At 41.7% G+C, this 17,164-nt stretch overlaps 1 protein-coding gene across 1 annotated transcript in view; it reads left to right on the top strand.

Annotated features, from left to right (window-relative positions):
* LOC127446903 (low-density lipoprotein receptor-related protein 1B-like) overlaps window positions 1–17,164 on the top strand; it is a 491,131-nt gene that overhangs the window by 275,605 nt on the left and 198,362 nt on the right. Inside the window, exons 13-15 of the mRNA XM_051708221.1 lie at window positions 3,332–3,551; window positions 12,072–12,261; window positions 14,441–14,563. Coding sequence (XP_051564181.1) covers window positions 3,332–3,551; window positions 12,072–12,261; window positions 14,441–14,563 — 533 coding nt within the window. The remainder of the gene's footprint in view (window positions 1–3,331; window positions 3,552–12,071; window positions 12,262–14,440; window positions 14,564–17,164) is intronic.

Here is a 17,164-nt window from a genome sequence, read left to right on the forward strand (position 1 = left end):
GCTTCCCACATCTTGACCAAGTTGAGCCATAGGTGGCGCTCCTGGAGCACCAGGGTGGACATCGCCTTCCCGAGAGTCCACTCCATGACCTTCGTCACCCGGAGAGCGAGGTCAGTTGCCGAGCGCAGCTCCTGCATCAATCCCGGGTCAGAACTACCCTTGTGCAGTTCTCTTAGCACCTTGGCTTGGTGCACTTGCAGGGAGAGCCGTGGCATGCAGGGCGGAGGCGGCCTGTCCAGCAGCACCGCAGGCCTTAGTCGCCAGAGACGATGTAACCCTACAGGCGCTGGACTGGGGTCTCAGGTGGTCTCACCAGGTGGTGCCGTTTTGCGGGCACAGGTGCACCGCAACCGCCTTATCCACCTGGGGAATCGCCGAGTATTCCCTGGCAGCCCTACCATCGAGGGTAGCGAGAGCAGAGGAGCTCAGAGACCGGGTCCGGGCAGTGAAAGGTGCCCACCACGACCTTGTGTGCTCCTCATGCACCTCCGGGAAGAAAGAGACCAGGGCGGGGCGTGGCCGTGAGTGGTGCTCCGGGCCCAGGAATCAATCGTCAGGCTGCGAGGGTTCAGGGGGTGGAGGGTTCCACTCCAGCCCGACACACGCAGCCACCCTTGCAAGCATGGCTGCCAGCTGCGTGTCAGACTCCCACCTTCAGGTGCGGTCGCCTAGTCGAGTCCTCCGCGTCAGACTGGACAGCCCGCTCTCCGATGCTGCAATCGAGAGCTCATCCACTTCGCGAGCGCCGAAACGAGATTGCGAACTCTCCCTGTGACGAGACAGCGGTCTCATCCCAGCGGGGCAAACGAGCGTACTGGGGAATGGGAGGTCCGTGGGGAGTTACCTGGTGGAGTGGCTCCCATTGGGGTCCCCAAATTGCCCCCAGTGCTAACCGACGCGGCCTCAAACCCATAGGTAGAAGGACCGAGGCAGGGAGCCACTGGGGTGGTCTTTCCCTCTAACGAAGGAAAAACCGCGACCGCAACGTTGCCATGGTCACGCTCTCGCAGTGAGAACATGACCCGTCCACGAACAATGTCTCCGCGTGGGCATCGCCCAAGCACATAAGACCACGATCGTGGCCATCAGAAGTGGAGAGGTAACGACCGCAACCAGGTAATACACACAAACCGAGAGGCATCTTTAAAAAGACGCTCTCCGTTAATGCCACTCTTTTAGAAGGGATAATATACTCTTTCAGTAGGAAGAATATAATCTTTTAGCTGCTGAAGCACCCAAGGGCATTCTCTGCACTTCACCAGTGCAAGAGGGGGAGAAGCCGCTGTAATGCACCGTAAATATAACAGCTTTTCGAGGTGAATGGATTGGCAGAATAATTCAGCTCGCCGAACACAACCGCTCGGCTCCGAAGAGAAAATCTGAATGAGTGGTTGCGAGCCAGCTCCTTTTATACCTGTATGTCTGGGGGAGTGGCATGCAAATACCACTCGCCAATTCCCATTGGCCTTTTTTCAAAAAGCAGAGGTGTTTGGGGCTCCCAAGAGTGACCTCTAGTGTCACTACATCAACACAACGTCGAGTGAATGACAGATAGGGAACTCCTCATTGTCCTAGCTAGATGCTCCAGTTTAAGGGATTAGTGAAGCCCTCAATATCTCACTCTGCCTGCCAGCCTCTTCCTCGCCTTCGTTCTCTATTTTCTATTCTTTATCTCTCTTGTTCACCCTCTCTCCTTCTCCCTCACTTTCCGCCCATAAACTCTATGTGATCTTTGCTAATTTTCGTTATACTCTGCATGTTGTTACATTTTGAAAAGTGCAGGATGAGACTGGGAGCATGCTGTTTGCCTTCTGAATAATTCATGGGGTCATGCAGCCAACACACCGGGACAGAGAGCACTTGATTCGCCCTCTATCCCATTCTGTTTTATGTGGTGCGCATGAAGCACGGCTTCTATCATTGATGAGACAGAAAAGCCTGCATTGGACTCTGCTTAGTACTCAGAGGCAACAAATCCCTTAAGTACACTTACAAGAGAAAGGATCATGTCAGAATGTTGACCCAATCACTTTTCAAATATCACTAACCAGTTGAGAGCAACAGATCATGTGGGTTCTTGCCCAACATAGAAAAGGAAATGTAAAAAAAATTTTTTTTAAAAAGATATAATTATAAATTAGTCAATGGTCTGTGGAGAATTATGGGGAACAAATTAGTATTACTTTTTGTTGCAGTATTGAAATTGGTATCGAGCATTGTCAAATATCATTGGTATTGGTACAGACTACTGAAATTGTGATTTTGTTACAACACTGCTTACAATGCATATGTATATTGTGCATGGTAGATCTTACTATAATAATATTATGAAAAAGTAGATGTCTTGCCATAGACGTGTGAGCACCCCTGATGTGTACAATTGTTACATAAGCTAAATTTAAATTCAAAAAACATTATGTTCTATCCTTCAGGGTGTGGACATTTTTATTTGATGGAAGACTCAGTAGTACAAGCACAAAATACATTATATTAGAAATAAATACAAACATTCATAAAAAAATAAATAAAAAAAAAACATAGAGGCCAGGTTACTGGAAGAAAGTTAATATTGGCTGCTTATTTAAAATACAAAGAGCAGTTGGGATGAAAGTCTAACTATACATGCTCTTTTTGACCAAAGGAAGCATGTACTGTCTCCCAGATAGGAGTTGTAGAAAGGAGTTATGGAGGGGGTGGAAAAGATGCATTGCCATGAGAGAGGCTTTCCTGTTGACTGCCAGTGTGTACATTTCTGAAAGACATGATTGTTGTATACCAATTATTAATTGCCTGATTTATGATCCATGAAAGTCTATTTTTACATCCGGTTATATCCGAATACAGATAAAGACGCGGATAATTTTGCCATAGCAACAGATACATATACAGATAATAGCTTTGCTGCACTCCCCTAGGGGTTACTATGATTTAACTATGAATACCATGGTTACTGTAGTAAAACTATGGCATATGTTTGTAGGTTATATGTTTAGGGGTGGTGTAAGGTTTCTGTGGGACTCCAAATACAATAAACACGCACAACAAACACGCTGCAGTATGTCCCTATACTGTATGTTAATAATTAAATGAAGGTGCAAATAGTATCTGACACTGTTTGCACCAGGGTGCAAATAGCATCTGCCTTTTCATTTACACCTCTATAACTGTAAATTTCCAAACCTGTCTATCTGCTGTAACTGTGCACTTTATGTCTGTATAATTATCAAGTAAGTTCAGTTTCAAATTGTAATACATATTCATGCCTGCTTCAAAAGAAAATACAAACATGGTTTGCATGGTCTAGACTGACTGTATTCTGGTTTTGTTGCAGTTGGATGTACTGGACAGACTGGGAAGAGGATGACGTGAACGACAGCATTGGGAGGATAGAGAAGGCATGGATGGATGGGTCTAACAGGAACATATTTGTGACATCCAACATGCTGTGGCCCAATGGGCTCACTCTGGATCATGGGACCAGTACCATGTACTGGTGCGATGCCTATTATGATCACATTGAGAGAATCTACCTCAATGGCACTGGCAGAAAGGTGAGTGTCCTGACTCAGAGAGGGACATTGTATTGTTCAAAGGTTGTTCTTTCATAGCTCAGGAGACTTAATGGAATTCATAGTTATATGTTTGACTGAACTTTGTCTCAGATGTTTCACCTAAATGTTTTTGGAGAAACAAAAATAGAATTTTTTTTTTGACAGAGTAAGACTAAAGAGGGCTGTTCCAGAAAGCATGTTTAATTGGTTTAACTAAACCAGATAAGTTTACTCAGAGTAAGCAGTTAACTTTTGATTTCGAAAACCAGAGTATCTTTCAGAGTATTCATGAAGGAAAAACAAATCCATGGCACTCACGTGGGGTATAGTATAAGGATAAAAATACTTTATTAAAAATTGGGCTACTACATTTAAAAAGACTACCACCACTGTGGCTAAAAAGCCTTCATCGGGGTGTAAATTAAAAATATATTGCCCATGTTAGTGCCTTGGATTTGTTTTTCCTTCATGAATACATAACTCTTCTCCAAAAGAGCACCAGTGTAAGCAATAATTACACACCCTTGAAGCAACTTTCTGCTACCATTGTTTTTTGTTTTTGTTTTTTCTTTATCTTTCAGAAATGTAGTAACCATTGCAACTTACTCTATGAACCTTACTTGATCCAGAGCAGATTCTGTTCTAGAGTTAGTTTATTTCAGTTTAATGTCATTAAGTTTCAGAGGTTGTTAATGCATGCATGCCCTTTTGATATCAACACAGTGGTTGTGGAAACTCAGATTATGCACAATATTATACTAATAAAGCATTATTATGACACAGCATAACTATAATACTGTAATATTGTCAACGTAGCATACATTGGAAAGGCCTCCATACTCGTAACTGTAAAGAGAGGGTTTTATTTGTTTATATTTAGCACTACTGAGAAACAATTTCATTTTTATGATAGTAATGACGAAGATTCCGAATAAAGTTCAGGCATGAAACTCTGAATGGCACAAGCTGATAAGTTCTTTGAACTTGTAATCTGTAAGCCATGTGATATGTGATATGTAAAGCCAATCGGCTCACATGGTGTAAGCTGATAGGCCCATTGATGTGTAATGTGGTAGCCAACTTGCGTACTCTCTTTTTGCCTAACATTTGAAATTTGCTCAGTTTACAAGAAAGCCGGTTTCACTGTAGTGCACTGTTAGAGTTTTCTCTAAAAATGCTATTTGTTCAGGTGATTGCTGGGCCTTTTTATTTTATCAGCTTGGATAGCAATGTCTGCTTTTAGCCATGACACATAGAATTGCGTCTTTATCAAGGTAAGCCGTAGCCAAATCAGGCACTGGCACTCATCGCTATCTTAGGTTATATATTTAAATAAATCCACACATAGCTAAGCTTAGTCACTAATTAATTAAGTTCTAGGCTTTCCTTGTCCAGAGACACATTATGAGTCAAGTCACTAGCCATTTAAGCCTTTCGGCTAAACGTGCCCAGGAACACATAGAGGTTCAGTTCATTAGCCTTATGCAATTCAACCAAGCAGGCCAAGACACACCTAGCTAGCATACTCCTGGTGCACTTGGCTCTTCGGAGCAGCAGCAGTACATAAGTCTTGGTGGTAGATCTGCTTGTTTGGGGGGGTTGGGTTTTGTGTTATGCATTTGTGCAACTACCCTACTTTGTTGGGGGATTGCATTTATGTCACACATGCTTGATGCAACATGTCTTGTGTTTTTCTAATTGTGCAGCAGCAGCATGTCCATATGCTTAACTCAGTATGTCTGTGTTTGTTCTAACAGTAGGAAGTCTCCTTATTTGCTCTGCAGCAGCAGCATTAGCAGATCTAGTCCCCCCAAGACCAATATCCTGTCAATATGTCATACCCACAATAACATGCTCAATCTTTGATTTAACTAAACTAAGTTCAGGCATGAAACTCTAAATAGCACAAGCAGATACATTCTTTGAACGTTTAATCTATTTGCCAATCAGCTCACTCTCATGTGATATGTCAAGCCAAATGACGCACATGGTGTAAGCTGATAGGTCCTACAACCAACATTCCTTTTTACAGTTCTTTCTGTCAATTAATGTAAATGTTAATTATAAAATGACATTCCATAGTATCAATATGCAGGCAATGTCTACCAATTCAAAGCTTAAGAAATACAATTTATTACTCATTCTTTTTCACAAACTAGATATATTTGATCATCTTATGGACCACAGATATAGCAGAGAGTTTAGAGACTTGATTTCATATAACTAATGTACATAAAGATGTGCACAAATGTCCAGACTTGTTCATTGTACTCTTTATTTTAAAATGTAAATTAGAGATGCTGTAATTTAGAGTAACCTTGTGAGGAGGCAGGTGAGGAATGAGGATCTAAATGCAGCTTTTAATGGAAACCAAAGATAAAGTGCTCAGAATAAAATGAAACAAAACACGGGAAACCAGGCACAGAACGTGACAACACATGTGAAGACTAACAAAGAAACCAGGGGAAACAAGGGCTTAAATACAAATGGGCAAACAAGGAAATGAGGAACACCTGGGGAAAACAATCAGGAGAAAACCAATCATGAAAAGAAACTACAAAGGACTACAAAATTAACAGGAAACAGGAACGGGGAGCTAAACAAGAATTTCAAAATAAAAGTCTAAGCAAAAACACAGGGAATACTTGACAGAGCCCCCCTTTTAAGGAGCGGATTCCAGACGCTCCAAAAAACAAACAAAAAACTGTCCATGGGTGGGGGCAGGTAGTTCAGGGGGGCACAAGGGGAACAGAGGAACAAGGCAAAGTCAGGGAGGCTTGAAACCAAGGTGGAGCAAGAGAGATGGAGAGTCAGGGCAACGCTGCAGGCTCGGAGGACCAAGTAGAACAGAGCAGATCAGGTTGACGGCCAGGAGACCAGAGCAGATCAGGCGGACGGCCAGGAGACCAGAGCAGATCAGGCGGACGGCCAGGAGACCAAGGAGATGACCTCAAGGTGGGGACCGGGTCAGGAGTCCTGGGAAGCGGCCGCAGGGCTGAGACAGGGTCAGGAGGCCTGGGAGGTGGCCGCAGGACAGGGACTGGGTCAGGCGGCGGAGCCGCTGTAGGAGGAGTCTCTGGGGAGCGGGCGGAGCCGCTGGGAAATAGTCTCTGGGGGCGGAGCCGCTGGGGAAGAAGACTCTGAGAAGGCTCGAGACAGAGTCCTGGATGAATGGGAAACGACCTCAGTGGTTGTGATCATGGGAGGAGACTCGGGAACGACCTCTATGGTCGTGGGCGGAGGCTTGGGAACGACCTCCATGGGCGTGTACATGGGAAGAGACTTGGGAACGACCTCTGTGGTCGTGGATGTGTACACGGGAAGAGACTTGGGAACGACCTCCATGGTTGTGGGCATGGGCGGAGACTTGGGAACGACTTCCATGGTCATGTACACGGGAAGAGACTCAGGAACGACCTCCGTGGTCATGTACACGGGAAGAGACTCAGGAACGACCTCCATGGTCATGTACACGGGAAGAGACTCAGGAACGACCTCCGTGGTCATGTACATGGGAAGACTTGGGAACAGAAACTTCTCTTCTCTTCCTCTGGATGGCCAAAGTTGGCAACGCTGGCTCTGTGACGGATGAGGCTGGCAATGCTGGCTCTGGGATGGACGAGGCTGGCAACTCGTTGACCGTGGCAGACGTGGGCACTGGCTCGTTGATCGTAGCATGTGTGGGCACAGACAGTTTGAGGTAGGGTCTTCATGGACCCATGCACCGACATCAGTGGCAGATCATACAACTTGGAGACAGGGGGCTGTGGAAGGCTTCGAGACAGGGGGCCGAAGACGAAGGTTTTGGCCCAGGTTCCCACCATAATCCACTGTATAATGGGAACCGCAAAGTTTCAGAGCCTTCTCCACATATTCGCCGAGCGTCCAGTGAGGATCAGCCAGAGTCATCAGTTCCCTCAGTGCACTATTCAGACCTGCCCGGAAGAAAACCACCAGAGAGCGGTCTGGATAGTGCACTTCATTTGCCAGCTCTAAAAACTCACGGACGTGATCCTCAACTGGACGGTCCCCTTGTTGAAGGAGTAGAATTCTGACAGCCGCTAGATCCATTCCTTGGTCAGTTTTTCTGTGAGGAGGCAGGCGAGGAATGAGGATCTAAACGCAGCTTTTGATGGAAATCAAAGATAAACAAAGTACTCAGAATAGAATAGAATAGAATAGAATAGAATGAAACGAAACGAAACGAAACGAAACGAAACGTGGGAAACCAAGCACAGAACATGACAACACATGTGAAGACTGACAAAGAAACCAGGGGAAACAGGGGCTTAAATACAAATGGGCAAACAAGGAAATGAGGAACACCTGGGGAAAACAATCAGGGGAAAATCAATCATGAAAAGAAACTACAAAAGGACTACAAAATTAACAGGAAACAGGAACGGGGAACTAAACAAGAATTTCAAAATAAAAGTCTAAGCAAAAACACAGGGAATACGTGACAAACCTACAGTAATCTCCTTTAGCTGGTGGTTAAGTGATTCAAACAAAAGATGCATAGCCTCCTCTAATCCAGTTGTAGCTGTATATGTTCCTTCTCTAAATTGCATTTTTTAATATGCCTTTCAATATGGAACCTTTACAGCTTTGTAAACAGCTAGGAAGAGATGAGTTAATTTTCCCTAATATTGAGATCATAAACATCTGTAATGTATAATCAGACACAAGAGTTTCAATTAAAACAATATTTCATGGGGGGCCTGGGTAGCTCAGCGAGTATTGATGCTGACTGCCACCCCTGGAGTCATGAGTTCGAATCTGGGGTGTGCTGAGTGACTCCAGCCAGGTCTCCTAAGCAACCAAATTGGCACAGTTGCTAGGGAGGGTAGAGTCACATGGGATAACCTCCTCGTGGTCGCGATTAGTGGTTCTTGCTCTCAATGGGGTGTGTGGTAAGTTGTGCGTGGATCGCGGAGAGTAACATGAGCCTCCACATGCTGGGAGTCTCCGCAGTGTCATGCACAACAAGCCATGTGATAAGATGCACGGATTGACTGTCTCAGAAGCAAAGGCAACTGAGACTTGTCCTCCACCACCCAAATTGAGGTGAGTAACCACACCAGTTGTGGGAATTAGGCATTCCAAATTGGGGAGAAAGGGGTATAAAGAAATAAAATAAAATAAACACATTTAATTTAAACTGAAACATAATTTCATTCAGTACCAAGTTGCTGAAGGCAGATGGACCCTACTGTACATGAGAATGCCCAGCCATGGACTTTTAGAGGATAAGACAACAAAGAAGTTTTAATGCCACGCCAAATATAAAAATTACATAATTGCCATATAATCCTGTGGGTCTCCCATCATTCTCCACCTCTGTTACAGCAAAACTCCATCTTATAATTCCCATGAATAATCATGTTTGGCCTACTGAAAAGCATTACAATAAATCTATGGAAAATTATGACAACTGTTGGAGATCATACAACTGAAAGAGGGTCTATTAACACAATGACAAAATCAGTAAGATGATATGATGCTAAGTTTTTAGAGACACAAATGGGTACATCAAATTGTATTAAACATGAAAGAAGTACTGTAAATACAGTACACATACCATTAAGTAAAATAAAATAAGCATGCAAAGTACATGGTAAAATACCAGTAAAATTAACCATAAAATATAAAATATAGCAAACTTATATAGGCTATTATTGTAATATTAATAGAAATTAATGTTAATGCCTTTTATGAAGTTCAGTGCAAACAAATAACATAACGGTCGACCTATTGAACAGTAATGTGGGCGAGAGAGGTCTAACATAAATTTTGAATTAGGCTTTTACAAGTATGGAAAAAAACGTTATAATTTAATAAATTTAAAAACGAATTGATTCACGAATGCTTTCTGTCAAGCAAATTCTCAGTCTTAAGCCAATGCACCCCTTATCTCTATTTCAAGTGAAGACAACTTTGTAATGTTTGTTTGCAGTCGAACTTCACTGAAATATGGCGCGCATTTCTTTTTAGCATCTGTTTCCATGGTGACTCTGGAACCAGTTACTGTGAGTATGCAAGGCTTGGTTTAACCCTCTGGGGTCTGAGGGTGTTTTGGGCCCTGGAGAAGTTTTGACATGCCTTGACATTTGTGCCCTTTTCAGTTGCTTAAAAACATATTAATGGCTAAAGTCTGATAACACTGTATTCAGCACAAACTGGGCTACAATAATATGTGAACAACATGTATGTACACGTTTGTATTTTTGATAAAATAACGTTTATGCGTGGTTTTTGAAAAAACAAAAATTTTAAGTCACTGAAATAAGGCCATATAACACATACTAAACATTTGTTCACAAGACTTTTGAGAACTGGATCTTGTAGCCTAGAGTTTTTGCTACAAAAATGATGTGAAAGCCATCCTGATCACTCATTCATACAAAACAATATAGTCATTTAACTTTTGTAAGACACTTTTAGTGTTAGAAAGGTCATATGCGAGGAGGCGTGGATGATCATGAATATTGATGTGATTCACACCTGAGGAGACAAAGACCCCTCCCCTGAGAGAGAATGAATGTGAGGAGACTTAATGATTGGATGTATTGTTTGTAGCTTATTCACAAAATCAAGTTTAATTTAAAAGAAGTAATCTGACTATACATTTTCTAAACTTTAGACCTACACTACCATTTAAAAGTTTTATATCTTTAAGATTTTTTAATGTTTTTAAAAGAAGTCTCTTCTGTTCACCAAGGCTGCATTTATTATTGTGAAATATTTTTACAATTTAAAATAACTTTTCTATTTTAATATATTGTAAAATGCATTTATTCCTGTGATCAAAGCTGAATTTTCAGCATCATTACTGCAGTCTTCAGTGTCACATAATCCTTCAGAAATCATTCTAATATGCTGATTTTCTAATATGGGCATGTTTACAGCACATTTTACATATTTACACCTGAACAGATATTTGCAAGCACAAGCTTCGTTGATGATAATGAGGCAGCATAAACACTAGTCAAAATATAATCTAAACATTCATATTATTTTTATATCATATTACATATCATATTTATATCATACAGCATAAAATTTAAATACTTGCTATAGCCGAAACAACATTTAAATGTAACTAAAACTTGCCTATTAGGAAATATTTCAAATTTCAATACTCTGAATCCTGGCTGGCAAGTCTGGAAATAGTCCAACTAGTAAAATATGTACATGTTTATATAAAATAGCATGTCAACTAATGTAGGTAAAACTAAATGACTTACTCATCTGAAATTGTATCCTTGGCTGGATCAAGTTGCTCTTCAAAATGCAAACGTTTCTCGTCGGATTCCCGCTCTACTTCTGAAGAAAATGTGAACTCTTTGTCACTATCCAGGACCATCTGAAGAGCTCCCTCACCTATGTAGTGTGCCATCTTCCAAACGCACAGGAAAGTGAATGAACTTGATGCTTTTTAAGGCACTGTTGGGGGCATTTACCATTTGCATTGATCACCTCAGCACATTACCGTATGAATTGCGCGCTCTGCTGGTGGGTGTGATCACATTAGCGATAATTCGCTGAGCCAGGAGAAACTGTACATCGCTTTGTTTCATACAGATTACATTGCATGAGAATATTTGTTTTAAATTTGAATTGTTTTATTTAAAAGTAGACATTTTAAGCTTTCTTTAGACATATGTTTCATGTTTGTGTGATAAGGATTTGCATAGTTTCAGTTCATTTTTGTGACATGTTTCAGAAAGATGCTCGCGGAGACAGTGACGGCTGAAAGCGCACCCTGTTTATTTTCTTTATTTTACAAAAGCACAAGGTTTTGTTGTTATTGTGAGTGTACACAAATAAAAGTAGACCCTTTATAGTCTCGAATGATGTCTTACACTTATCTGTATGTCCAAAAATGACGGAGTATTTTAAGTTGTTTCCACTGTCACAGCAGGACATGTTGGCGAGTTCAGGGTTTGTGTCAAGGTAAGCTAAACTTGCTTTCTGGAACAGCCCCTAGAGTTATAAAATCCACATTGATAGCATAGCTCAAATAATTAGGTCTTCGAAGAATTTGATGTGAAAAATTATTTTCCGATTGACTACTTTGTTATTTTGGCAAATACTGTATAAACATACAGTTTGTGACATTGGTGAGATCTCTTTTTAAACTCTTGTAGAGATGCATGTGAGAGACTACTAGAGCCTTTTCTCAGAAGAAAAATACAAGGAAATATGAGATGCCATTGGTTAAGCTATTGTTGCTATGTTGGGCTCGTCGAGCAATGTTTTGAAGGCACCACAGAGCTACAGTGTTTACACTTTTTGTGGGAATCAACAAATGGCTTTCTTAAAGCATTATCTTCATTCTATGCTGGGATAGGAGTATGTATATTAACATTGAAAATAAAAATAAATAAATAAAAGACTAACAATCTTCTTTGTCTATGTGGGATGAACCAAAAGACAAAAGAAAAAGGAATACAAATTGTTAATCCTCTTTCACAGTTGTCACTAAGGTGTATTTTAATGAGGTTCTTTGCGATTTAGGTTGTTTACAGTGGCAGGGAGCTTAACCACCCTTTTGGGATCGCTCACTACCAAAATTCCATCTTCTGGACGGAGTACATGAACGCCTCTATCTTCCAGCTGGATCTGCTCTCTGGGGAAGTCACTCTGCTTAGGAGTGAGAGGCCCCCTCTGTTTGGGCTCCGAGTATATGATGCACAAAGCCAGATAGGTGAAGTCACTTTCAATTTAAGGTCACTTTTTATTTTTGAATGCCACAGATATCACTGAAATAAGTGTGTTGAGAAATCATACCTGTCTCTATGACAGCCCCAAATTCTGTAAACAACACAAAAGAGTTAGGGGACTCTTTTTATTTTATTTTTTTATCACAAACATTCTCTGACTGTCAATCATTGTGCACATTCAGGTTTGCTGACATGTCATTACTGGGCGAGGTTTGGATTGAGGGTGTGTGTTTGACAAAATGAGGGCAACGTAATTCATTAACTAACACCCCAGACTCGACACAGTGCACTTTAAGCAATAAAAGCTATCCTTTCTATGTTATTATTTATTTTATTTTATTTTTTCATATTTTTTCATATTATGTTTTTGTCCTAATCAGTCACGACCATGTCAAGCAACAGGCAAAAGGAAATTTTGTTAGCCCTGCCCACAGTGAAAGCCCATTGGTCTAAAATCCCACTCCACATGGCTGTATATTAAACATCAAATATGTTCTCATTGGCTGTAATTGTGCCATTACATGCAGCATTTTCTTTTCCAAGGTGGAAATATTACTTTGCAATGGAAACGTATTGCTTTGCATTTCAAAAATAAGGCAGAAGTTGGCTTAATGGCTGAAATCACTTACAACAAATATTTTAAATATTTTAAACTTGAAATTATTGAAAAACATTATAAAATTTCATCTGTTTTATTTGATAACAACATGTTCCGAAATTCGATATTTTTTTGCATAATGGTTTAATATTACCAAATTGTACAGTATTATTCAGAAAGAGAATACACTTGTGTAAAACATTGTTACATTTGACTTATTACAAGCAGAAGAGCATGATATTCATGATAATTGAGATTTGTTACACACAGCTCAGAAATTTGAGATTTTCATGGCTTTAACTGTGATAAGCACAGACCGAACTATAGAGCTGGAACTACACTGTTGAAGGGGTGGGTTTAATAGGGTGAAGTGGAGGCCAAAGCTCTGTTTAGAATGTTTAACTATGTGTAGATGTCTGAGGCAGGGAGGCATGATTATTGTCATCCTCCCTCATAAGTGCCAGTCACAACACGCAGAGGGAGGGACACTGCTCAGCGGGGCTCTCGCACACGCAGACGAGTAGCACAGAGAACACAGCCGTGTGTAAGGCTCCTGCGTTTTTCATCTTTTACTTACCTGAGGGAGGTGCAGACAGTATGCAGCTTGTCAGGGAGACTTACTCTTTTACAGAAAAAAGTCAATGCAGGCAGTTGGGAGAAGCAGATACATATACTGATTTTAATATGTTTATATTGACATCAAGATTTAAGGCTCTTAAAGTTTCACCCAGAAATACAAATATCACCCAGAAATACAAAAATAATCACTCAGAGTATGACTTACTCAAACCCATATGACTTACTTCCGTGGAACACAAAGGGAGATGCTAGGAAGAGGGACAGCCTCAGTCAACATTAACTTTCATTGTATGGAAAAAACAGCTGTCAGTCCCTAAAATTCTGCACAACATCTTATGAGTAAATGATGACAGAATTTAGATATTTGGATTACCTTTCCCTTTAACATCAACATGCGAGATTTGCCACATAATAAGAAATCATATTACATTCTCTGCCACCCAAAATGTGGGATTTTTGACAGTCTACATTCTCAGACGAAGAGAAAATTCTCCAAAGCACTTATCACGAAAAAGATTAATTGTGTCTCCCCTCCACGGATTGGCCATTACAAAACAGTTTTTTATCTCATTGGTTCAGGCAATGTCTTTCAACCTCTCCCTAAATGAAACCTTATTATTGTCCCCATGCTTCAACTTAATAAGTGACAGTTTTCTCACAAAATGGCATTTTCCTCCTCTCCTCCCCCATTGTAAGTGTCATTGCACACACAACAAACTGTGTCAGGGAAAGGAAAGAAGTGTCAAATGGCTCTCTTCTCTGATGTTTTCCATAATTTACTTGACATGTGATTAAAAATAATGCCCTCATGTACCACCAGCATCCCCGAAGAGCAGGAAATTGGTTCTGAGTGGGCAGTGAAGAAGAACTCTATGTTCTCCGCTTCAAGGAGAGACATAGCTAAAAGCCATAAAGGGGATAAACACATAAATAGGTGCCCAAGCAGTGGGGAAGATTTGTAGATATCTGTTGTTGTTGTTTTTTAGCTGACAATGCCTGCCGGGTGAATTATGGTGGTTGCAGTACCCTCTGCTTGGCGGTCCCAGGAGGCAGAGTGTGCGCATGCACTGACAACCAGCAACTGGACAAGAACAATGTCACATGCTCTGGTAGGCCCTATAAACCTGATTCCTTCAGAAAAAATACATGTGGAAAATAAGAACTAAAGTCAACAGTCACTTAAATAAAGAAAAAATATAGAATCTAACAAGATCTTCAGTATGTGTGGCTTAGCTGTCTGATTAACCAGTGTTGGGGGAATGTTACTTTAGATATGCACCAAAGTATTGGCCAATCAGATATGCACCAAAATATCAGCCAAACATCTGTATCGGCTGATAAAAGCAATTATCTGCAATATTGGACATCTGCTGATTGTTTAAAAACAACTCTTGATTAGGGCTGATTATTTTCTGTCAAAAGGGGGTGGAAAAAGGCGTCGGACAATTAGCCTACAACTTGTGCTGTGTGTGAAAGAAAATGTCTCTTGCATGGAATTGCTTTGAATTGGGGGACAATAACAGAACAGTTGCAATTCGTAAGCTTTGCACTACTAGAATTTCACAAGGTGGAACTACTGTTAAAACTTTAACCATCTAATTTGATTACTCACCTTGAGGCTCAACACAGCAAGAAATGTGTTGAGTTTGTTAAAGCTAAATCTGACTAATTTAATGTGAGCCTTACAATCGGCTATCCAGAATTGAGTTAGTAATGTGCTTTTTGTTTCAGTGCTTTGTTTGTAACAGATAAGTTACTCTGAAACATGAGAGACATGTAGATACATGTAGAGACATAGAGAATGCATTTATTGTTTAAATTTCTTTGGAATTAATTATCAGTTATTTCAACAAGGTAACATACAACCAGAACGTCCTGGTTACTTTTGTAACCTCCGTTCCCTGATGGAGGGAACGAGACGTTGTGTCGATGTAGTGACACTAGGGGTCACTCTTGGGAGCCCCAAACACCTCTGCTTTTTGAAAAAAGGCCAATGGGAATTGGCGAGTGGAATTTGCATGCCACTTCCCTGGACATACGGGTATAAAAGGAGCTTGTATGCAACCACTCATTCAGGTTTTGTGCTGAGGAGCCGAGACAAGGTCCCGGCCATTTCAGCGGGTAGTTCAGTGTTGTGGCAAGAGGGACACAATATTTTGTTCCCTCCATCAGGGAACAGAGGTTACGAAAGTAACCAGGACGTTCCCTATCTGTCACTCACTCGACGTTGTGTCAATGTAGTGACACTAGGGGTTCCTATACAAAACACCACAACTAGCTGAACTGTGTTACGTGGACTGGCGGTGCGAGATGGGCAGACCTCTGTGTGCCTTGTAGCCAGCGCACCAGGCCATCACTTAACCTCCCCCAACGCTCTTATGAGTGTCAAATGTTCTTTCGGGAACAAGTTGACTGCCCAAAAAATAGGGACAGGCTAGCCCAGCCGTGGCCTCTTTTTCACTTTTTTCTCCCCAAAAAGAGTGGAATTTGTTAACTGACTGGGGGCTGTTGGGCCTCATGTATTCAGATAGAAGACAAAGGCAGGCCTAACACAGTTGTAAAACCTAACTCAGCCCCCACATACCAAGTCGTAAATCTTACTGATAAAAACCGCACCAAAATCAAACAAAAGGAGTCCAAAACAGACTACAAATCCCATGAAGCCTTTCTCACTAAAGGATCGAACTCTCAACTCCTATTGGATGAGGCACACAACAGAACGTCCCTCAACCATGACATCATCAGGAGTAGAAATACCTCTGAAATGCTTCCAGGATTTGCTTCCAGCAACTTTGTTCACCGTGTATAGATGCAGCTCATCGCTGCTCTCAGGTGCAGCCTTGTGGCACAAGGAAGTAACGTCCGACTTGAAACTGTGGCCATACAATCTCCATCTTGCTGGACGAGTTGAGATTACTCTGTGTTCAACCGAACACTCTAACGGATCCGACGGAGACCGCCCAGCAATCCGCATCTTCATCCGTTTGCCTGCAGAAGTGAAGAGATTAAAGATTTCTCTTCCATCTTCAATCAAGTCAACGTCACTAATTTCTCCGCCAGCCCGCTGAGAATCAGCAGCCGTACCGCCCGCTGACAGAGCAAGGAAACAGCCTCCCGTCATCACCCGAGCCTCGAGGAACCGAGTCTGAGTTAAAGGACGGATGAACACACATTCTGCATCCTCATGCGATTCAAGTAAGAGGTTTACGTCTGGGCAGAGATAGAATATTACAGTGTGTTATTCTTGTGTTTCAAGGTTTTTCAAGCTGTCCATCGCGTCTCTGAGTGATAAACTAACAGCTGCTTTCTCTCCCACGATCGCAAAATCGGCTTTGGGGCCATCACTTAATTCTCTCTCTCTCTCTCTCTCTCTCTCTCGTACTAACCACACACACACACACACGCGACACCTCACAAACATTCTGGCACACATTTTTGGCTCGTAGATAGCTTCGTGATAAAGCTCAGCTTTGTCCCTAAGCTATCGTACAAGCGGATACACGCGGTAACTGGTAGACGCCATTGACTGGTTTCTCTCTGTCCACATTCGTGGCCATATTCCCTGGCCGGAAGTCTCGTGTGACATACTCTCACGTCTGCCATTTTGTGCGCGTCCCTCCTTACACACACACACATGCACACTCATGTGTTATAGGATTATTTTGGTTTCCATATCTAATCATATCACTGTTTAGTTTGTAGTTGTAAGT

This window comes from Myxocyprinus asiaticus, chromosome 10 (genome assembly GCF_019703515.2).
Source record: "Myxocyprinus asiaticus isolate MX2 ecotype Aquarium Trade chromosome 10, UBuf_Myxa_2, whole genome shotgun sequence".
NCBI lineage: Eukaryota > Metazoa > Chordata > Actinopteri > Cypriniformes > Catostomidae > Myxocyprinus > Myxocyprinus asiaticus.